The sequence below is a fragment of the Vulpes lagopus genome, chromosome 2, assembly GCF_018345385.1.
Source record: "Vulpes lagopus strain Blue_001 chromosome 2, ASM1834538v1, whole genome shotgun sequence".
NCBI lineage: Eukaryota > Metazoa > Chordata > Mammalia > Carnivora > Canidae > Vulpes > Vulpes lagopus.
Window position 1 is genome coordinate 9,109,807 of NC_054825.1, and position 23,668 is coordinate 9,133,474.

At 51.3% G+C, this 23,668-nt stretch overlaps 1 protein-coding gene across 1 annotated transcript in view; it reads right to left on the bottom strand.

The window, feature by feature from the left end:
- The window catches only part of HTRA1 (HtrA serine peptidase 1), a 52,572-nt gene that overhangs the window by 5,394 nt on the left and 23,510 nt on the right, over positions 1 to 23,668 (bottom strand). Inside the window, exons 2-5 of the mRNA XM_041745589.1 lie at positions 18,564 to 18,663; positions 17,886 to 18,090; positions 1,640 to 1,834; positions 699 to 731 (exon numbers count right to left, since the gene is read on the bottom strand). Of these exons, the coding sequence (XP_041601523.1) occupies positions 699 to 731; positions 1,640 to 1,834; positions 17,886 to 18,090; positions 18,564 to 18,663 (533 nt within the window). The remainder of the gene's footprint in view (positions 1 to 698; positions 732 to 1,639; positions 1,835 to 17,885; positions 18,091 to 18,563; positions 18,664 to 23,668) is intronic.

The following is a 23,668-nucleotide window of genomic DNA, read 5'->3' on the forward strand; positions in this document are numbered from 1 at the left end:
TGTTCAGTGGTCTGGTCAGGTCAGGCTAAGAAGGGAACACCGCTCGGAGAGTATTGATCTCTCCTTGTACGCTCCCCACAGCACTGAGGATGCGGTCCCTGACACCGAGAACCTTCCAGGAGGGTTCTGGGCCCTGCTAAAGGTGGCCTCAACTTCCCTGAGGGAAAGGAAAACAGGGCTGGGGGACCCCTGAGCTGTGTGGGCCTCACTCCGACAGATCCTAAGGCTTCCCTTTTCACGTGTGCATATTTAAATATAGACGTAAGGGACATCTCTGTGAGCGGGGGTGACTCCTCATTCCAGCCAGGTCCGAAGGGACGGCTCCTGGCCAAGACAAAGACTGCAGACGAGCCAAGCCAGCTCCTGCAGCGGCCTGGAGACCTCATTTGAAGGCTGTGCCTTTCTGTGACAGACCAGAATTGCTGACGCCTTCAAAATAAAGGCCTGCTCTTTTGGCTACTCCTGGACTGGACCTGAATTCCGCTGCATTTGCTCGAAACTTTGAAACACAAGCATGGCTGCTGGTGTAACATTTCCAACCCCGACTCCAGCATGCCTTACTCTTTCCAGAAAAGATAAGAAGGGTAATTTGCAAGGATACAGTACATTCACAGATTTTACTTTAAAAGAATTAGATAATGTGCTTTGGCAAGTTCATGTCTGAAAAGAAAGCAAAAAAAAAAAAAAAAAGGCCTTACCAGGTTGACTAACGGGCCTCCTGAGTTTCCATACTGAAATTAAGCAAAAATTAAAAGATTATATGAGTTTATGTCTTTACATGCCCCCATGTGCTTCCCTGCCTGGCATGCTCCTGAGTGCAGGTTCTTTGCTTGGATTTGTTCAACCTAATATTTTGCTGGGAAAAAAGGACCTTAAAATTTTTCAGAAAGTTTTAGATGTGTCATAAATGGGATTTTTTTTTTTTTTTTTTGGCTCCAAAGCCCAGAGGCCAACTATGACCTCCTTACAACACCCAATGCTACTTCCTTCTCTTGACAACAGACTGGCTGCCAACTGGCTCCAGTATTTCGAATCTGCACCGCCCCCCACCTGCGTGATCCCTGCTCCACTGCTGGGGCTGGAAATCCACATGATTTGTTCTTTTTCCATTACTTCATGCAAATCCCAACAAGAAAGTTTGGGAATAAAACTTATTAGAAGCAGAAAATGCATAAAACATACTCCTCATTTATTAGACAGATGTGGGGGGGGGTGGACATTGCTTTTTAAAAATGTCAATCCTGTATGAAGATAGCTGAAGGAGAAAAAAATGTGATGTCTACTGAACAGTAGGGGCCTAACGCTCAGACTGTGCCCCAAGGCAGAGCGAACACCTCGGGGGGGGGGGGGGTGACAGTGCCTGCACCAGGGTGAGCATCCCTTCTGCACCAAGCCTCAAGAGCAGCTGCCCTGAGGGCCCTGGAGGCAGAGAAGCCACTCTGCTGCCCCATGGGAGCCCCTCTGGGCCGCAGACCTTGGCATCGCTGAGCCCCTTCCCGGGGTCTCTGGGGACTGCCAAGGCTGAGCCCACCCGTCGGCCTCCTCTGCTCCAGCAGTTCCCAGGGATCTCCTCGGCCGGCACCCTCAGGGTCCTGCCCCCACCCCTGGTTCCTAAGCGGCCCGACCCCGTGGGGCTCACGTTGATGATGGCATCCGTCTGGATGTAGTCCATGTCCGAGTTCCGGAGCCCCAGCTCTTTGCCGCCACGCTGGGTGGTGCTGACGATCCCGGTGGTGACGGTGTTTTGAAGGGAAAACGGGCTTCCGATGGCGACCACAAACTCCCCGGGCCTCAGCTCTGAGGAGCGGCCAAGCAGCAGGACAGGCAACCTCCCCTGCAAGCACAGGTTGGCACTGCTGCAGTGGGCTAGCCCAACGGACCGACGCACAGACGCCGGGGAGTGCCAAGCCCCGACGGGCCTTGTGGGAAAGCGAGGTTCAGGCCCATCGTCGCCCCTCAGGACGAGGCCACACGGCCCCTCCCACGCACCGTCAGCAGCATGCTGTGAGCTGTCTGGGGCCGGGACCACTGAGGCCACCGCCAAGGAAAACACGGCAGGTCACGGGAGGCCATCGTGGGGTCGCACGTCTTGAAGCTGTCAGCCTGGTCTTATTGCAACCTGAGACCAGGAGACAACGTCTGGATGTGAGGCAAGGCTGCCCAAGGCCGTCTTCGAGAGCGAAGGCCCGTGGAAGGATCCTGAGCCCACATACCCCTGGGGCCAAAGGGAAGGTTGGATCCATCCGGGCTGAGGGCTGGTGTCTCCATGCTGAGTGCAGGGCAGGAAGGGGACTGGGGTGGCAAGGCAACCAGCACCCCAGAACCAAGACCTAAGAAATAGGCTCTCTCCTTGCCTGAAAAGACCGTCCATCATCCACCTCTGCCCCCCGGCCCGGCCCCCAGGTGAACTAAGCCAACAAGCCCAATCCCTGATGCCCTTTGAGGGCCGGGCAGAGTCAGAAGCTCCAAGCAACTCTTCAAACTAAAACGGGACAGAGCGAGCTGGAGTGGCCAGGGCTGAGGAGCGCTGGGCTTCCATCAGGAAGGCCTCAGGCCCTCCTCCCCCTCCCTTCCTTCCTGAGCAAAGCAAACCTCCCGAGTTCCTCCCGCCTTTCTTCCCCAACAGGACGAGCAGCTGCCCCAAACAAGCCGGACCAGGCCCAGGAAGCCGATTCCCCCGCCCCAGCCTCATGGAAGTTGTACTTCCAGCATCCTCCTGTTTGTCCACCTCAAAAAAGTAAGAAAGAGGTGGGGGCTGAAGGGGGACCAGGAGGGTGGGGTAAGTAGAAACCAGCGGTTACTTTAGCATCTGCTTTGACGAGGATGGAGCAGACACCAGTGGATGAAGTGAGGTGGGGTGACCACTGGGCCTATTTAACAGACGGAGAAACTATGGTTCCAAGAGAGTAGGTGATTGAAACAGAGCCGAGACTCACACCCGGGACCGTGACCCTGACCCCAGATTCTGTCATCAGCTACACACACTGTGCCACAAAGGTCCCTCCCACCCCAAATAAGGAGATGCTGCACCAGAAAGTTCATGGAGGAATGAATGTTGAAGAGGGATCTAAGGCCGACTTTGAGAAGGAATGCCCCTCAGAGCACAGAAGTGAGAGGCCCAGTAGAGACCTGATTAGATCCTGGCTGCCTGATTAGATCCTGGTCTGAGTTTACAACCCCCTGGGTCCTCAGTGTTCTCATCTGGGAAATGGGAGTAACATGCACACCTCTCTCATGGGTCAGCAGTGAGAATGAGGTGACAGCTGTTGAGTATCGCCCGGCTCGTGTGAAACATCATGTTAATGGGACATGTAGGCATCACCCAAGTGGTTATTGTTACCGGCACTGGGGTCGGTGCAGACCCACTGGGGGAACCCCCACCAACTAAACTCCCACAAGCTAATCTGTGTCACCCAGCCTCCCACCCAGGAAAAGCTGGTGGCACAGGTCGACCCTAACAGTGACCCTTGGGGTCACCTGAGGCCAGAGCACACGGTGCTGCTCTGGAAGGGGCAGCTCCACACCCCGAGCTCCTCGGTGTCTAGTGGCCCGCCAGCGAGCTCAGCTCGGCCTGTTTACCCTGGGCCCGTGCCAGCCACCCTTGCCAGGAATGACTTCATCCACTGGGTGGGCGAGCGGGGCCGGTGATGTGCGCTTGGCCACTCTAGGGAGGCCTGCTGGGGACACTGGCGCTCCTTTGGGCTGGGCAATGGGACACGGCAGTGAAGGCTCCTGAGGCTGGGTGCACCTGGCTGCCTGAGACAACCATTGCTTTTCACCAACAAGGCAAGAGATCAAGTTCAAACAGACAAGTGGGCCCAGCCACAAACTGGGAAGCACATCAGAAAGTTCCATGAGGCAAGAACAATGGAGATCTTAATTAGCCCTTGCTCACCATCTATCCCTCTACCTTACTCCAGCTCCACCCCCTCAGAAGGAGGCAGATGCAGGCTCCCAATTCCTGGGGATTAGAAGGCAGAGGGGGCCAAAGATGACACCCCTTGAGTTCTTCTCCTCCAAGTCTGAGCTCAGGCCCAGAGGACAAACATGTTGGGACAGCAGAAGCTGTGAGGACAGAGGAGTGACACCCCAATGAGGGGAGAACACCCTGGGCCTGCATGCTGCTCACACAGTGTGCAGTTGTCACACTCAAGGGGCCACGTGGGTTTGGACAAGTGGACCCCAGGGATACTAGCCCAGACTCTCCCAAGAACCAGTCCTCACTGGAACAAAATGGGGACATCTGGATCCCAAGTGCCCAGTCAAACCAGCACCAATGGTACCAACGGGCAACACCAACTCTGCCTTGTATAAGCTTTTACTCTCTCGAGCATCCCATAGATCATGAAGGACAATTGTAGACGGAAAAAAACAAGTGGATAGGGACGCCTGGGTTGCTCAGCGTTGAGCATCTGCCTTCTGCTCAGGGCGTGATCCCAGAGTTTCGGGATCGAGTCCCACATCAGGCTTCCTGCAGGGAGCCTGCTTCTCCCTCTGCCTGTGCCTCTGCCTCTCTCTGTGTCTCTCATGAATGAATACATAAAATCTTAAAAAAAAAAAAAAGAAGAAGAAGAAAGAAGAAGGAAAGAAAGAAAGAAAAGAAAAGAAAAGAAAAGAAAAGAAAAGAAAAGAAAAGAAAAGAAAAGAAATAAGCAAGTGGAAAATCCCAAGGGAGTGGGGCTTTTAAAAGGAAGCCTCGATTGACATCAAAGTAATTCACCTTCTGCCTCCCAGCTGACAAAGCACTTTCATGGCCACCTGGGGCGTTAGGGCCTGTGTCCCCCATTTTACAGAGGTGGAAGCTGAGACTCACGGACAGGGTGGCTCCTCCAGCTAATGAGCAGCCTGGCTAAAGAAGAGAACAGGCTTCCTAACTCTCAGACCTGCACCTGGAGTGCATGTTAACCTGGAGTCTAACCGGAAGCAGAAGTCTTTGCAAGGGGGTGACATGGAGTGGAAATGTGGGTCAGGCCAGACTTACAGCTCTCCGTGAAGCCAACATGCCTTTTTGGGGGGCCATTTGGCCCCTGCTCCCCACAGGTGCTGCTGGCCCCACGAGTATCAGGCTCCCTGGCTCTTCCAGATTCAAGTGGGGCCCCGCTGAGCTTCAGTCCTCACCTCAGCCTGTCTGCTCAATGCAGCTGTACCTCTGCTGGCCAAACTCCTAGGCGGGAACAGAGCATTTTACTCCATGGCTGTCTAGACACACGCGCCACGGGGGGCCTGGGGGAGATGAAATGCAGATGCGGCTGGAAGCGCCAAGCCACACCTCGGCCTTGACCTGCACGTGGGAAGCACCGGTCCGCTCACTCCTGGCTTCACTCCGCAGTGCCGTCAGAAGGCTGATTCCCAAGCCACCCACATCAAAGGCGCCCCCAGGCCCCTGGAGCAGACACTCGGCCCGAGCCTCCTTCTGAAGTGGCCCCAGCCACAGGCCCTGTGGGAGAAGCCAGCCCCTCTCCTGACAGCCACTTCCCACACCTCAGATCTCAGTGGAGCCTGGCACGCAGCACAGACGTGAAGTAAAGCACAGGCCTCTCTCCTCCGTGTGGCAGGAAGCAAGGCGGCGAGTGGCTCCCATTCCCATGTCAGACTCTCTAACCACCACGGGGGATGAAAACGTAAGTGAGGTGTGCACACCACAGCAGCGGGGTGGGAGAGCTCATAAATGGCCAAAGCAAAACTCCAAGGCTCCACAGCAGACCGAGAAGGAGCCCTCGGGCCCTACCCAGGGAGCAGGGGGCTGGCGTTTGGCCCGAGTCCTTGGAGGACGAGGGATATTCCACGGTGCGTCCATCTAGTTGCCAATACTCAAGGTCACGTTCACGCTCATGAGAGGCGGGGAGGCTATCTGCAAGGTGACTCACTAATGCTAAGTCACATCCTCACGCCGCCACCGCCACCCCCACCGAGAGTGACTTTAAGAAAACACGAGCCCCCCTAACTCCTGGGATTTTGGCTCACTACCATCCCGGTCGATGGAGAAACAGCCCAGCTGAGGGTGTCAGAAGTCCTGGGTGTGGACTCCAGACTTCCCAGGCCTGTGTTAGATTGCTAAATACGAGCCATAGGCAGGATACTAATTGTGTGGTAGATTTAATGCCAAAACTTGGAAGAGGTTGGTGCATAGCATGATTAAAGAAGACTCTCCCATTCATTTAATTACAACAAACAAACAGCCAGCCAGGTGAAACACCACCAACACGAAAGAGACCTTTCTCAACACGCATTCATAGAGTGTCTCCTTGGAGCTGGGCACAGGGAACACAGAAGATCAATGAATCCATCTGTGCCTCCCAGGCCTACTGTCTGACGGGCTGGAGTCACATGGCAGTAAAAAGAGACAAGATATGAATCTCCATTGCTGTGGTCAGCTCAGCCCAGAATGTTCTGTAAGGGCTAAATGTAGATCGACACTAAAAATAATTTGGGTATATCAATGAGGGTGTTTTCAGCTGCAAGCGACAGAGAACCCCACTCAAAACAAGAGTGAAAGTCCAGGTGTTCAAGGGCAGGGTGGCGCCAGGGCGAATTGCTCCAAAGACTCATGGACATTTTTCCTTCTGATCAACTTAGCCACCTCCATTCTAGCCATTATGTAAAGACATGACTAGGCCCATGGAAGTAAGAGGATCTTTTCTCCCCTGTGTGTCTCTTCAGAAGAGGAAAGAACTTGGAACCTAGCACATCCTTCCTCCTGGGTCATCAGCCAATAAATCACAAGGTTACCCTCAACCACTCTTTGGCAAGGGGAACACGGCCCCCCAGGATGGCACTAGCCTCCTCAGGATTTGTCTGTGTTAGGAATGGGATGGGTCATGGGTGGACGGACCAGGGCTGTCCAAGCAGGGAGGAGGGAGGCTGTGGAGTGGTGGCCATTAGAATCCACCAAGGCTGGGGGAAAAGGATTCATTTTAGAGCAGCAATCTTAATACCTAACTATGCTTGGGAAGGGCTCTAGTACGTATATGCTCCTTCACACAGTTTTTTTGGGGAGATAGGGATGGGAACAAGAGGAGAGATCTGCTTCTAAAAACAGTAATGGTCACGAGGGGCACCAGGGTAGCAGTCGGTTGGCTGTCCCACTCTTGGTTTCAGCTCAGGTCATGATCTCAGGGTCGTGGGATCGAGCCCTGCATCGGGTTCTGTGCTCAGTGCAGTGTCTGCTTAGGACTCTCTTTCCTTCTCCCTCTGCCTCTCACCCCTGCTCTCTCTCTTCCTCTCTCTCTCTCAAATAAATAAATCTTAAAAAAAAAAAAAAAAAAAAGCAATGGTCACGAAATGTCTGTGTTGATCAGTGCAAGACACAAATGATCCAAGCAGAGCCTGGCCAAGCCCACCCCTTGGATGCGTGCCCTATGTGCCTTGTGCTTTGTCATTCCCTTGGCCCTTACAGCCAGCCACCCAGGAGGACAGATCATCCTGCCTGTTCTGCTGACCACATTCCCACAGTGAGGTGGTAGCAATATCAGGAATCCCCCCTAGGCCTCCAATCCAGGTGTTCCTCTCTCTAGCCTACCCTGACGACTGCCCACAGGTTCACACTGCAGGACCTTTCCACAGGGGCCAGTAAGGGCAGCACAGATGACATACAGCAGGGCAACTGGGGAGTCAGAGGAGGCTGCATTCACAAGTCCTCAGGGTGAGGGCCTGGGCCATGCTGTTTCTCCAGTGCTGGGAGCCTGAATTATCCTCAGACAAGCCCAAGCCGGGGCATGAAGGCAGGCATGTGCAGCACCAGCTGTTTCTAGGACTTTCCGTGGGGCCTAGACTCATACTGAGGATGAATCACAACCCCCAGAGCCCCCCAGGAAGAAAATCTGGGTGTGTGCTGAGTAATGCCCCTGGATGATGGCTTCCTTCAGGCTTCTTCTTCAGCCGCAGCTAAGGGTGGTGCAGAAGACTCAGAAACACACACAAACACATACACACCATATGCACTCACATGTGCACATGCACACAAGCAGGCGCACGTGCACATACATGCACATGGGCATGCACACACATGCCAGCTCGGCCTCTGCAGATCCCAGGAGCACAATGTCCCAGGCAGCAGGACAGCTGGGCTCGGACCTGGTCCTGTATTAATTCACCCTGTGACCTTGAGCCACCTGATTGACCTCTCTGAGTCCCTATTTTACCACTTCTAAAATAAGGCTGTTGAGGCTGGTGATACCAATGTCATCCCAGCTCTGACAAACTAGGGTCCTTTCCAAAAGACCTAGCTGGTTTCCCAAAAGCCTATTAGCAGACAATGGTCAAACTGGTGAGATTAAAACAGGGACCATAGTCCTTAATAAATCTCTTTTCATACAACCTCCCAACAGGGTCAGATGAGCCCGACAAGCTCCAGCCACAAGAGGAGACGAGACTCCTGGAATTCTCCAGATGCTGGCTCAGCCAGTCGTCATCTAAAGAGGCTCTAACAGCAATGGCCTGTCAATCGTGCAGTCTCTGGCCACACTGCGTTTGGCCCTAAAAGGACCTGAGTGCCCATTCCAGGGCTCTCTCCTTCCCCGAAACTTGCAGAGAACGGCAATAAAACAAACCAATAAAGCTAAAGGAAAAAAAAAATTAGCCTAATGAGGCAAGCGAACTACTTTTTCTTCCTTGGAAAGTATAAAGTACTCCTGTTACAAAAATATGTTTTGTTGCGGAATCCGCAGGAGCCACTGCCTCCGCCAGCCGCCCAGCACGCTCATTTTCAAGGGGCTGGGGCTTCCAGGCCGGTCCTGTGTGTCGGCCGAAGCTTGCTTCAAAGGCTAATGTTGCAGCAGCTGGCTGGGACTCAACTGAGTGATTCAATGTGCTTTCTGGAAACAGTTATGCTAACCTTTCATTTTCTTTTAAAAATATGTGATGGAGAAAATAGCACAACCCCCCCAACCCGGCAAGAAGCAGAGCCCTAGAACTTGCATGCTTCCCGAGGCAAAGAAAACTAGGCAGCAGAGGCATTTTGGCGGGGGGATGGGGGGGTCAGCATCTAAGACTGTTCCATGGATGGCATGGGGGAGGGTTCAGGTGGGGGAGACAGGAGAAGTGGGGGAGGTGGGGGGAGGGGAGAGAAAGAGGAACAGAGCATGGTGGTGCCCAAGCAGAAAGAGAAAGAGCAAATGCAACAATCTGTCCTCTCTGTTGACAAACACCACCATAATATTTAATATTTAGTCTCCTTCAAGCTGTATCAAGAAACATTGGCATTTCAAAAATTCCCTTACGCTTGTTCTTTAAACCACAAAATGTCAACAGTTCTATACGGGAGCCCAACAGCCGCTGACTGCACATATTCCGTGGCATCCAGAGGAGGCAATTATTGTCTCCATCAAGCGTAACTCTGGTCTTCACATATGCCTGCCCCTTGGATGGCTCCACTTGTATCCATTGACTTCAACCTCACAGATGCTGCTATAAGAGTTTGGGGTCAGTAAATATTTATTTATAAAATCAATAAACATCAAAGTGAAAAGTGAACGAATGAACAAATTGGATCTTAAAAGATCCTTCCCAAAGGGAAGGGCAGTGGTCTCTCTCTGGTCGATTTAGGGCTCAACATGCAACACCCACCCAATGTCTGTTGAACTGAACTGGTTCCTCACTCCCTGTGACCACTAAGAGCTTGTGCTGTCCTGTATGCAGAGAAGCCCAGAAGATATCTTTCTTTTCAAATTTATGTCTAAAAATTTTTTAAGAGGGCAGCCCGGGTGGCTTGGTGGTTTAGCGCTGCCTTCAGCCCAGGGCCTGATCCTGGAGACCCAGGGTCGAGTTCCATGTCGGGCTCCCTGCATGGAGCCTGCTTCTCCCTCTGCCTGTGTCTCTGCCTCTCTGTCTCTCTCTTTCTCATGAGTAAATAAATAAAATCTTTAAAAAATAAAATAAAATTTAATATAATAAATAAAATAAAATAAATAAAAAATAAAAAATTTTTAAGAGATATGATCTCCTCCACATAAAAATAATCAGAGATGGTCAGTGACACGGGGCCTTTTAAAAAACATTAATTAACATATACTCACTACATAAAATGAGGCCATAGGGAACATTCTAATCACAAAACCAATGGTTTCTATGAGCTGCCGGGTAGCCAAAGCAAAGAGGGAAATACCATGAGTCTCACACTCTCATATCAGATTCTGGTGCCTCTTAATTAACAAGTGACTTGTTAATTATCATGTTAATTAGGCCTCAATTTACCAGAATATCTTCTTTTTCCTTTGCCATAGAAGGTGGTCACGATGATTTTAGGAAACCAGTTTTGGGAAATTCCATCTATACCGTTATGAAAAGAGGTAACCAGTTCATTACAAAGCCTTTGCACCTTCAGACTCTCAGAAGATTGGCTACATAAAAAAACCAGAGCTTCCCAGAATGTGACCAGCAATCCCCAAGAACAAGGCCAATAAGAAATGTAGACAATATGCAGAGCAACCAGCTAACCAGAAATGTTGGCCTGGGTTCTGAACGGCCCTAATAAATTCACTGAGAAATAAGTTTGCACCTTGGTCCAAAGTCCAGGTCCTCTAGGCTTGGCCCTCAATCTTCCCCTGGGCTGGCTCCACCTGTCCTTCCTATCCTTCCTGTCACCTCCAAATATAAGCCTCCCCAGCCTCCAGTGCCTTCTACCTCTTCTGTTTGTTCCTTTTCTGTACTCGTTACTGTATTTATCCCACTTTTCCTGTTTCCCAGCCTAGACTGTCATCATGTGGTCACACATGGTTCTTGCCCTTTGCTGATACATCCTCAGCACCTAACACAGTGTTTGGCCAAGACAGAGGCTCAGTAAATATTTACAGAATCCATGAATGAATCAAGAGTAACTGAAGAAAATGAACAAACCAGACCTTAAAAGATATTCAGGATGTGAAATTGAGTAATAATTTTCAAAGCTTCTTGGAATTCTACTGATAATGAAGAGAAATGAGCAAAAATAAGGCTTTTCTGCTCAATCCGGCAAAACGGAGGCAAGGGCAGGAGCAAAGAAACACAATTTGTGCAGGTGTGCGCACATGCGCTCGCAAGCACTCTCTCTCTCTCTCTCTCTCTCACACACACACACACACACACACACACACATACACACACCGGGCGCAAGAGAAAAAGCAAATGAAATCAGCCACTCTGTCCTCTCCCCTTTGGTCACCGAGAGCTTCACCTCGCTTGGGTCTCATGAGCATACTTGGCCACCGGCACACTCAGCTCCTCTAGGACAAGGTGTTAATCGTCTCACACTGGGGTTGGCAAACTTGGTCTATGAAAGGCCAAAAAGTAAATACTTCCAGCTTCATGGGCCATGTGGTCTCCATCCTAACTATTCAACTCCAAAAGCAGCCACAGACTCTAAATAAAGGAATGGGCATGGATGTGTTGCAATAAAACTTTATTTACAGAAACAAATGGAGGGCTGGATTTGGCCTGCAAGCCGCCGTTGGCCAACCCTGGGCTCACACACTGTTACACACTCAACTAAACTGTCAAATGGAAGCGGTGTCTGTCCCGCCCCCCTCCCCCAGGAAAGGGGACAGGAGACATTCTGGATGGGCCACCTACAAATTCAGCCCCAACAACCTGGGAACTGCTCTGTCAGAACCATAAATAATAGACTTAATCCCATTCCCTGAAGACAGAGCGCCAAAGTGAAAAAAGGCATTACCATATTAAGAGAAAAACATAGCCAAAGAATTTCCTTGACAATCAACTGAGTTCTTGAGCCAGGGCCAGAGAACACACAAGGGCTCCAGGTTTTGATAGTTTGGGGAACTGAAACATTTTCACATTCCAGAAGAAGCTGCAATCAGAACAGAAGGAGCCACGTCCCCATCAGCCCCAGGACAAAGGCTGCCCGGAGGAATGAGGGCGGCTTTCACTTTGCTACCCAGGGTTTACGTTACCTAATGAAATATTGATCCCCACTCTCTAAAAATGGTAAAAAAAAAAAAAAAAATCAATGTGGTAACAGAAGCCTTGTAACATCAACAAGGGCTGTGGCATCTTTAGCCAACGCCACGGCAGCCCTCTGAGTTCTGGGACAGAAAAGAGCGAGACCACAAAACGACTGGTACAGAGGGAGTGGGGAAAAGACTCCAAGATGGAAAAACACAGACACCAAATAAGAGGGTAACTATGGCAGTGCGATCCACAGCCCAGGCTCCAGTCGCTTTACGAGGATGAGTGACAGACTCCAGAAGATGGGCAGCCACTCCAGGACGGGCTCTGTGTTATCTGATTCACTCTTGGACAGCTCATGCGGCTGAGTCAGCGCCCCGACCACCAGGTTGCCTAAGGAGAACTGGCCGGCGTGAGTCACGCCTAGCACGGTGGCCCCCCCCCCGCCACCCCCTGGCCCTCCCGCCGTCCTGGGCCCCCCGACCCTCCTCACTCAGGACTCGGGCCACATTCACCACGTGCCAGCCCAGATCTTGACACACAGGCCTGCAGGAGACAGAGCCTGCCGAGCAGCGGCTGGGGCCTGCACCCCCTCCTTCCCTGGCCCCGAGTGACCCCTGTCCTGGGCCTACGGCTTCCTGCCCCAGCGGCAGGCTCAGCAGTAAAAGGACCCTCTGTAAACAAAGCAGCCCCCCGCCCAGGAGTCTTCCTCTTGAGCCACTTCAAACGGGTCTGGCCCGTAGGTGGCAAGGGGCCCGAAGGTGGCCAGGGGTGGGCGCGGGATTGGGGGTGAGGGAAGAAAAACACCTCGCAGGCCTCAAGCTGGCCGCTCACACATACTTCCCCGGTTGCTGGCGTCAGGGGGAAGTGCCCACAGGAAACCTCAGTGCCTGGGCAGCGCTCGGAGGTCCCCGAGACCACAGAGCTCCTGGAGCCCAGGCAAAGCCAGGTGTCCGTCCAGACCAGACGGCCCTTGGGATCGTGAGTCCTGGCTGAGAGCATGGAGGGAAGTGGAGGGGTGGCTCGCCCGCTGTGCCATCACGCCCTCATCTGACAACGGGCCACGGGCTGCCCCACGAGCCCCTTGTGTCCCTGCCTGCATGTCTCGGAGCAGTGGGCCTCGCTTCCCTGTGAGCCCGGGACACTTGGGCTGGTCCTGGGTCCAGCCACCCAGCGCCTACTACCCGACAGGTGAGTAAGGCCGGCGTGTCCCTCACACTCCAGCAGCACACATGGACTTAAATCAACAAGACAACAGTCAAGCAGGCTAAGGAGACGAGGAGGTGGGAGACTAAGAGTGAAACGTGACTGTCCCCCGAGTGACAGTCGGGGTCTGGGATGTGGGGAGCCGCCTTGGGCAGCGGCTTGGGGAAGGGCTGTCTGGGCAGCATGCGGTGCGAGACCCGACGGATGGGAAGGCCAGCTCTGCAGGAGCCGCCGGGGACACACCCCGGGGAGCCGAGGCCAAGATCCCCAGGAGAGCAGCCCTGGCCTGGCCTGAGGGAGGCGAGAGAGGAGGGGTGGCTGGGCAGCTGGGTGAGGGGCAGAAGGAGGAGGCGAGGCTGGGAGGGGGCGCCCCATCGGGCCAGGCCTCTGAGGCCCTGGGCAAGGAGCTAAGCTCCTCTGTAAGAACAGTGGGAAAGGCAAAAAGGGTAGACAGCACGTGGTCCGAAAGCTGGAATCAGCAAGGGAGGCGTGTGCTTTTGACGTGGTGCTTCCTCACCAACACAGCTGGGAAACCGCTGTAAGAAAAGCAGCTCCCCTCTTACCTTCTTCATTATATCCCAGGTGTCTCTGCCCTGGAGTCTGGCCTAGAGAGACCAAATCACTCTCCTTTTACCTCTCCCTCTATAGCTACAGCCTCTCTGCCCGCCACCCCCCCCCCCCCCCAACTACTCAGGGAAAAATCTGCAGAGACAAAATGCTGCATTTGGATGAAATGTTTAAATGTTCTGCAAACTGGGCCTGTGTCATGTTGAACACATTTGGAAACAGTTTGTATCTGAAGCTGAACTAGTCTGCCCTCAAAGCTGCTTTCTATTAAAATGTTTGCATGCACACTGTCCCTACTTCCTGCAGCTGGCATTCTTTCCCCAGGCGACTGCTGGCCCCAGGAAAGATGAGGCACAGATCCCAGGACAGAAGCACCAGAATGGGCCTGCAGGGGTGGGGGGGCACCCTCTTCTCCCACCTCAGGGGGTGAGGGGGGGCAGGGGACAGACCAGGCCGCTCTGCTGGCGAGCCTTCTTCTCAAAACTCAGCAGGGAAAGTGAGTGCACATGTGTCTTCTCAGCAGTTGAGGAGCAAAAACAGAGTTCTTTGGTCGCAAGCCCAGACATGTCGCTGGCAATCTCGAGCCAAGGAGGGTTCACTGGAGATGCGAGGGGAGTTCCAAGAATGGAAGGAAACATAGACAGATCGGGTCAGAAAGGGTGGGAGCCCAGAGCACCCGGGGGGCTCAGCGGCAGGGGCTGCACCAGCACTGCCCACGCGGTTACTGTGAAGCTGACACTCAGCTACCCCTCGGAGGGGAGGGTCTTCTTGATCCATGGGTCATGTGTCCACTCCCAGGCCCTGGAGGGTGGGGGCATCATGACTCCTGGTCCTGCCAAGACTGTCCAATGGGGGAGACGCAGCCCCCAAAGGAAATGCTAGCTACTGATCCCAGGAGATGGGCGGCTAGATGACCCGTGGGCATGACAGCAGATGTCCATGGTAATTCCTATCCCTTAAAAGTGTCGAGGGGTGGGATCCCTGGGTGGCTCAGCGGTTTAGCACCTGCCTTTGGCCCAGGGTGTGATCCTGGAGTCCCTGGATCAAGTCCCACATCGGGCTCCCTGCATGGAACCTGCTTCTCCCTCTGCCTGTGTCTCTGCCTCTTTCACTCTCTGTGTCTCGCATGAATAAATAAATAAAATCTTAAAAAAAAAAAAAGTGTCAAAGGGCGCCTGAGTGGCTCAGTCGGTTAAGCGTTCGACTCTTAATCTCGGTTCAGCTCACGATCTCAGGGTCCCAGGATTGAGTGTGGAGTCAGACTCTGCAGTCAGTGGGGAATCTGCTTCTCTCTCTCTCTCCCTCTCCCTCTGCTTCTCCCCACCAGCTACCCCTCACCTCCCACCCCGGGCTCGCATGCACTCCTCTCTCTCTCTCTAAAGTAAATTTTTTAAAAAAGAATATTTAAAGAAGATGTGTTGATATTACACTCAGGAAGGACAACAGCTGTTAAAGCGATGGAGGGCCTCTGAATGAAATCATGATGGTGGGGACGGGAAATGGGCCCAGGTTAGGGGCCACCAAGTTAGCCACCGAGCTCGTGGATGCAAAGGGTGGTCCCATCAATTTCCTTGAGTTATCAGAAAACGGCCCTGGGGACGGCTGGGCCACAGCCTTACGTGGCAACGCACCACTTGGAATGATTTTCTATCCTCAGGCCCAATTTTTGCTGGTTCTGTTCTGTCTGCTTTGAGTTTTCCCACGCGGTTTCTTGTCTTCTGCTATTCCTGCGAGTGACCCAATGCAAGGCGAGCTCCCAGCCCATCCACAGCCTGCAGCTTATTAAACCGCATGCTCTGGCGGATTTGGATTTGGATTTGCTGAGAGGAGAGGCTCCTTCCAAACTGAGCCTCTTTCTAAGCCAATCTCCACCCCCTCCTAAATAATCAATCATCATACTGAGGGAACAAAAGGGAAAGAGCTGGAAGAGATGGTTTATTCTCCCCACTCCCAACTACTATCAGCAAAAAAAAGAAAAAAAAAAAAGCAGTTTAGTCAGTGGAAACCAGTCTCTTGTGTGGGTGTCTGCAATTTAATATCCATTCATTTCCTATTCCTTTTTGAAAAGCCACGTTTAGTTCAACTTTTCGATTCAAAGCATCTTTTTCTTGAGCTAGAAACACCTCTCAAAAGCTGTGCTATCTGCACAGGGCTGGGTCCCAAGGACAGCAAGGGCCAGGACAGAGACAAAGCTGGTCTGTTGAGATCCCTCACATCCTGCCTGGACATGTCGGGGATGATACAAGCATAGAGTCTCCGCCTTGGCTCAAAATCTGAAAAGAATCTCCCCCTGGCCAGAGGCACATTACGTGCCCACGCATTCCAAACCCAGAATTACTCAGCAGCGGGAGCTCACGCAGCATACAGGCCAGCACCCTGCCTGCAGAGAGCCCCACTGCTGGCTGCCTTCCAGGGTTCCGGGGACCTGAAAAGTCCCGCATGCGGCCACAGGATGTGCTATTCTGGCCGGCCTCCTTCCGGTGAGACTACCACATCCTGGACCCCTTTCTAGCTGCATGTTCCTAAACAGGGAAGCATCAGCCTTCCATGGGCTATTTAAAGTGCAGCCAGCCCATCACACCAAAAAGGCCAGGTTCCATCCCTCCGGTCAAGGCCATGGCCTTGGGCACTTGAGGGTCAGCAGCCTGCCTTGGCCTGGAAGGTTAGCTTCACCGCAGCACATCTGTGTGACGTCGGGCAGGTCACTGAAGCTCTCTGAGCCCCTGTTTCTTCCTCTATAACATGGGGATGATACAGCTATCTTGCTAATTAGGTGGAAGTCACAAATGAAGGCCAAGGCTGGATCAGCATTGGAGCTCATCAAGCAGAAGTTGCTGTGATGATGTTGTGACCAATAGACACATTTTCAAAGATAGCTGTTGCTAGAAATTCCACTGTTACCCCAGAGAAACAGTATCCGATTGAGACCTCGCTAAAGGCCGGTTCCCTGCACCAACCGCGGAGCCTGTTCCTGCCCCAGTGAGCAGCACAGACCCGCAAAACACAGCCTGTGGGATACTACACTGGTCTGACCTCAAGGCCCATATCCAGGCAATGGTATGCAAAGAGCTGGGAAAGACGCCTCATGGCTCTCAGTCGAGGATCTTGTCCTGGGCCTATGAGAAGATTCCAGCCTACCAGGAATCTTTCAAGCCCGGAACATTACAAGGGCACGAAGAAACCAATCGATGCAATCTCACTGAAGACCAGACCTCCTCAATCAACATGCCAACAAGTGGGAATTGACGATGGTCTAGTAAGAGCTGGATTTAATTTTAGGTATGAAGCCATCGCTAAACCAATCAACAGAGCAAAAATGACTGCCAGGAGAATATTTCAATAGAAAGCAAACCATTTTCAAAGATTTCCCAGATTGAACTCCCTACATCTCAGTTTTTGGGGAAAAAAAAAAAAGTTCTCAGATGATTATCATTTGGAGTATACACCCTTCTGTGGGAGACTCCTGTGTGCATTAGCATATTAAAAGTTTTGAGAAATTCTGTGAGAAAGAGAGAAAGAAACCCATTGGCTTTGCTTTAACTCAAGGTTTCCAAAAGTTTTTAAAGAATGGAACACTGTTCTAAAACACAGCTAGAGGGGTGCCTGGGTGGCTCAGTTGGTTAAGTGTCCAACTCTTGGTTTCAGCTCGGGTCCTTGATCTCAGGGTCCTGGGATCCAGTCCGGAGAAGGGCTCTCTGCTCAGCAGGGATCTGCTTAGGCTTCTCTCTCTGTCCCTTGCTCTCTACACCCCCACCACCCATCCTCCACTCATTCTCCCTCAAATAATTAAATCTTAAAACACACACACACACCTCTAGTTATCTTACAAAAACCCCATTTGGGAGACCTGGTTTGTTTTCCGACCCAGTGACTGCACAAATGAACACAAAAGAACAATAAGAGTTGCCTCAGGAACGGAAGGGAGATTCCACGTCACTGCTTACCTACTAATTTCTTTACAATCCTATTGCTTTCTTTTAGAAAAATGTAAGCTTCCTTTTTTAAAACCCTGATCTTACAGTCTGCTTATTACAGAAGCTTCTAGAATCCACCCCCTAGCGAGGTCTCTAGAATCCTTCCCCCTCCCCAAGCCACACTCAGCAGCCCCTAAATGTTCTCTTGGGGTCCAGGCTTGGACTGGTTCTCAGGAAATCGGGGCACTCTGGAGCCTTCTGACCTCGCCAGGTTTTGCCACCTGGAAACTCAGCTCTTCGGGCAGGGAGCACCCTTACCTCGTGGTCAATTTTGATAAGCGCGATGTCTGCCTTCTCATCCACATCCTTGATTTTGGCTTCGTAAGTGGCACCATTCTTCAGCTCGACCTTGACCCGATGCTTGTTGGTCACCACGTGGGCGTTTGTCACAATCAATCCATCTTCGGACACGATAAAGCCAGACCCACTGGCCACCGGCACCTCCCTCTTAGAAAACGGAAGCCTAGAACCCAGAGGAGAGCCCCGTTAAGCCCGAAACACCTTCAGATCGACTCTTCAACACACCGACTCACGGGCTCTGCAGTAGCAACACACATCTAGCAATTGTTACTTTACACGTTGGTGGGTCTATTTAACATTAAAAAAAAAAAAAAAAAAGGAAGGCTATCGGTATTTGCAAGCATCAGAAAATTCCACTTAGAAAATATTCTTAGGGACCCTCTTCAGAGCTAGAGGTTCTTAAGTCATTGAGAAGGGTCAAGAATATATATTCAAATAGTCTAAAGGGAAAGCATAGAAGGGGAAATGTTATCTTCCTGTAGGAACATATTTAGGGGCTCCTGAACACTTCAAAGTGCCCCCAGAAACAGCCCCAGTGCCTTGCTAACAGCAGCACGTCTTGGTGGGAGCTTCAGAGGCCGTGGGCAAACAAGAAGGCCCCCCCCCTTTTTTTTTTTTTAAGAAGGCCCTCTTTACTTGCGAAACAGCTCGATGTGAACCACGGCAGGGGCGATCTTCTCCACCACGTCAGCGATGAAGTTGTACTTATGGCGCAAACTGTTAGGGTCCTCTTGCCCTGAGAACAAAGCAAAGACAGGACACGTCAAGACACTGTGCTCTGTACTGTGGCCTCCAGAGAAAGGCATGGGTGAGAAGGAGCCAAAATACACACCCGGACCTTTGGAACCCTGGACAAGTGATGACAAGACAAGGTCTGGGGTCTTGACCTGCACTCTGTTGCAAAGATCCTCCGGGCTCTCAAGGGACCACACACTCAGGTAAGAAGCAACACCCATCAGAGATGACCTCTTTGCTCTGCTTCTTTCCTTCCAAAGGTTTTGCTGCAAAAATGCTGAGCCGGAGGCACCAGCAGCTACCTGGACCTCTTAGAAGGTGGTGAGGCAAGAGGTCACAGGCACAGCACCACCCTCCACCACGCCCCTGCTGGTTCCCTCAGCGCCGCAGAGAAGCAGCCACTCCCAGCATGCTGCCACCACCACCACCGAGGGGAGGGCTGAGGCTGCTTTTGAGGAGATGCCCACTAGACATTACAGATCGAAAAAACTATCCTGAAATGGCATTAAGGCAAAGGCATATATCCCATCTTCCCACTGATACCACAAAGTGAACAGAAGCCACCATCTGTCCCCAGAGCAGTTTTCCACTATGCCTTGTTTATTGCAACCCTCTGGGACATCCCAGGCCAGAAGGCACAAGAAGTGCCTTGATACCACTGGGGGGAAAAGAGACAGAGAGAAATCAAATCACCATAATTTCTATATAAACATACACACTCTAACTAGTGAACCCCATTTCAAAGCTACTTTCAGACAAAGCAACCCCACATCCCAAAAGTAGGGCTTTTACCCAGCAAAGCCAAAAATTGGTTTCCACCAGGCAGATGCACACACCATGGCATCTGATCCAGAAATGAGCTACTGGAGACTCAGGCCCCAGGACACCCAATCTGTTGGCACAAGTGGAGGCGGAGACAGTGTGGCCCAGGAAGGTACAACCTGAGCCTGCCGTTCTGGCCCTAACTCTGTGCCACCTGCTGGTATCTCTCAATACATCTCTCTGCCTTCACTGCTAGAGGGGTTCTAGGCTGGTCTGCAGCAAAGAACCCACACACCTCTTCCTTTCTCTCTCCTTGTGTCCCTTGGGCCAGTCACTTCCCCTGGGCCACTCGCCAAGCCTAACGTTAGGCTCCGGGGGCCGGAGGCTCCGCTGGCCTCGCTACCCCTTGGTTCCACGCAGAGAGCGGCAGGAAACCGGCAGCTTTCGGAAACCTTTAGAGCAATTTGACAGAGTAATCATCTGTCTGCTGCATCTAAAAATTTTAAATTGGGGCCTATATTTTGTGTCTTTCTTACAACATTTTGGTAGTAATTCATTTTTAGCATATTTTAATTGATCCATAATGGATAGGAAATAATGGAAAAGAAATCTGTTCCTTTACTATAGATGGTCTAAGGAGCACTGATCTGTCCCCTCACCTGTCACTCCCTGTCACAGCTCGCTCACTCAGGGGGATCCATGACACAACTTTGCTGTTTAAAAAGCAGCCACTGGGGATCCCTGGGTGGCGCAGCGGTTTGGCGCCTGCCTTTGGACCAGGGCGCGATCCTGGAGACCCGGGATCGAATCCCACGTCGGGCTCCCGGTGCATGGAGCCTGCTTCTCCCTCTGCCTGTGTCTCTGCCTCTCTCTCTCTCTCTCTCTCTCTCTGTGCGACTATCATAAATAAATTAAAAAATAAATAAATAAATAAATAAATAAATAAAAAGCAGCCACTGGAATGCCTGGGTGGCTCAGTGGTTGAGCGTCTGCCTTTGGCAAAGGCCGTGATCCCAGAGTCCCGGGATAGAGTCCCACGTCGGGCTCCTTGAATGGAGCCTGCTTCTCCCTCTGCCTATGTCTCTGCCTCTCTCAGTGTGTCTCTCATGAATAAATAAATAAAATCTTTAAAAAATAAAAATTAAAAAAATAAAAAATAAAAAGCAGCCGCTGGCCTACAAAACTGCCCCTTATTCACTTAAGGGCCTGTGTGCCCCACCCCCAACACACATGCACAGAGGAGCACACAAACACACACTTGCATGAGCACAAACCCACACTCACACTTACACACTTAGTCATGAACATGCACACACACGTACATACACGCACATGTACACACACAGACCTATTCCTACATACAGACTCTGTCTCTCTCACACACTTAATTACACGGTCACACTTACCCACTCACATACACACTCATGGACATGCATGCACACACAGACACTCTCACAGACACTCACATATATGTAAAGACTCACATGTGTACACTCTTACACATACATACATGCACTCATATACAGATTCACACACCTATACTCATACACATGCATGCACACACTCATGTACACACACATAGACCCTCCCCACATGCTCCTATCCTGTGAGGGGGGCCTGCAGCCACAGCCTGAGCTCTGGGCCAGCAGTGAAAGCTGTGACCCTTTCAAGTCCCCCGTGGCTCTGCAGGCCCACAGGCTTCCCTAGCCACACCACAGCCTTTGTCTAGACTGCGTGGAGTCTAGCCCGCCATGGCTGTAGGTTCCTACCAGGACATCAGTAACTCAACTCTATACCCCTGGGCCCTGGGCATCTGGGGGAGCAGCCTACCTCTCCCAAGCCTTCCCTCTGGGAAGTGAGAGACCATCGACAAGCAAAGGGCCCCTCTCTGATCTGGCGATGAGGCTCTGAACTGTACTTCAGACTTGGAAGCCTTCTCTTTTTGCATAACATGATTTTCCAAGGTCAAAAAAAGATCTGCACCTACTAGGCAGGGAAGACTAATTCAACAAGTTCATGTTAACTTATTTTATTATTTTTGCTTTCCTATTATTTTTCAACATTTACCTGCTGTGTGACCTGCCTTCCATATCAATCCTATTTTTACTTTTCCCCAAGGATGAGGAAAGTCAGATATTATGCCCATATTATATTTAGGGAAACTGAGGCTCACAGACCCTATGACTTCTCCATAGACACTGAATTTTCTTTAAAAAAAAAAAAAAAGCTTGTATTTATTTGAAAGAGACAGAGACACACACAGAGAGAGAGAGACCACAAGTGGGGATGGGGAGCAGAAGGGAAGGAAGAAGCAGACTCCCTGCTGAGCAAGGGTCCTGACATGACAATCCATCCCAGGACCCCAGGAGGAAGGCAGACGCTTCTCTGAGTCACCCAGGCACCCCCACTAAATTTTCTTAATAGAGAGTATAAATAACAGGAAAATCCGGGCAAATCTACAACTTTTCTTCTTAATCCTGGCCCCAGACATATCTGCTAGCCTCCCAGGTTTCTAAGTAGTTGCTGTTAATTGGTCTGTCTCTCCAAATACTCCAAAGGGAGCTATAAAGAAGGGGATAGAAACATTCCTTCTGACCACAGAACCTGGCGAACATCACCCAGAGACAGCAGTAAACAAACGCATCTGGGCTTCCTCAGACCAGCTTCCTGGGAAAGAACAAAAGAAAGTTTGAGGCCCAAGGGCCAGGACCCCGCAGGGCAGCATGGAGCTTCAGAGCTGCCCCCAAGCAGGGCAATCACCAGAATCTTACCACTGAGGATCATTATCTCACTTCCCCTTTCTGACTTCCCAAAGGAGGCACAGGAGAATTTGCCAGCATCAGGAGTAAAAACTGGACATGGGTTTTTCCAGCTGATGTGAGAACCACTTGCTTTCTCACACAAACCAGCCAGTGGCTCCAGGAAGCATGTACCCCGGGAAAGGGAGGAGACTGGTCTGGGCACTAGGAGGCCCAGCTCCCATCCTGTCTGCCAGGTGGCCTCCATTTCTCCATCTGTAATATGGGGCCAAGTGCCTCTAGAATGAGCTGCAAGGTCCATCCAGTCCAGTTCCAACATTCTGTTACCTAACCCCTGTCTCTCCCTCTTACCCCAACGTGCTGCATGCAGCCAGATAAAGAGCTTGTGGGATCGAAGACTGGGCTCAGGACTCTCCAAACTCTGCCGATGAGTAAACAGAAAGGAAAAGTAGGAGGACAGACCATCATGAAAAGCCCAACTGACAAGCCTTCATTGTGCAGCTTAGATGAAAAAGCAGCCAGTGACCTCCATTACCATCACCGAGTGGACCAGCATCAACGGGCAAATGAAATAGAGCAGAAACAATGAACATCAGGAACACGAACTAATTGTTCAAAGATGGGCAAGATGTCAAACCAAAGAGGAAGTGTTTGGCTTCCCAAAAATGCTATTTCAGAATGAGGGATGGAAGTATCTCTAAGAGCAGTGTGGCTTAGTATCAGAATCCTGCTCCATGTAAAATGTCCATCAAACTAGAGGAGGCTTCCACTGCCCCCTGGTCTTTATAAACCCTGGCTGGCTCCATTTGCTGTGATCTCAACTGCCAGTCAATGGTCTTCTTCCAGAGGGATCAACTGAGGTGGAGAACTCCTAGAGGTGGACCCAGGCCGGCTCTGCCACAACCTAGTCTCTAAGTGATGCAGATGAATGGAGGGTTTGGGGCCACTCAGTAAGGGGAAAAATGGCTAAGAACATAGGCATGGTCTTAGATTAGAGTGTGACACTTTGCACAACATTTACCTGCTGTGTGACCTTAGGTATATGTCACCTCATTCCTCCAAGACTTATCCCCTTGTCCATAAAATGTGATGACAGTAACACCAACCTCAAAGTGGTTTTGATGCTGATTTTATGAGTTACTATATATGAAGTGCTTGGCCATGTCATGGCATACAGTTTGAAATTAAAAAGAGAATAGGTAGGTAAAGGTGCTGCTCAGAGGCAGCTCTGGACAGGTGTGAACACCACACACTTCAGTGGTAGAGTAGAGAGAGAACCACTCTCCCCACCTCGGCAAACTTGTGTAGCTCCTGGAAACTCCTCCTAATAGGACCATCATGGCCTCCCCTGCAGAGATCAAGGGGAAGCTGTATAGCAGGCCAATTTTTCTGGCTTTGATGTTACTTGTATTCACCGGCATCCAAGGCAAACCCACAGCCACTACAGAAGGGAAAGAGGGAGCTGGGTCAATAGAAATGATCTAA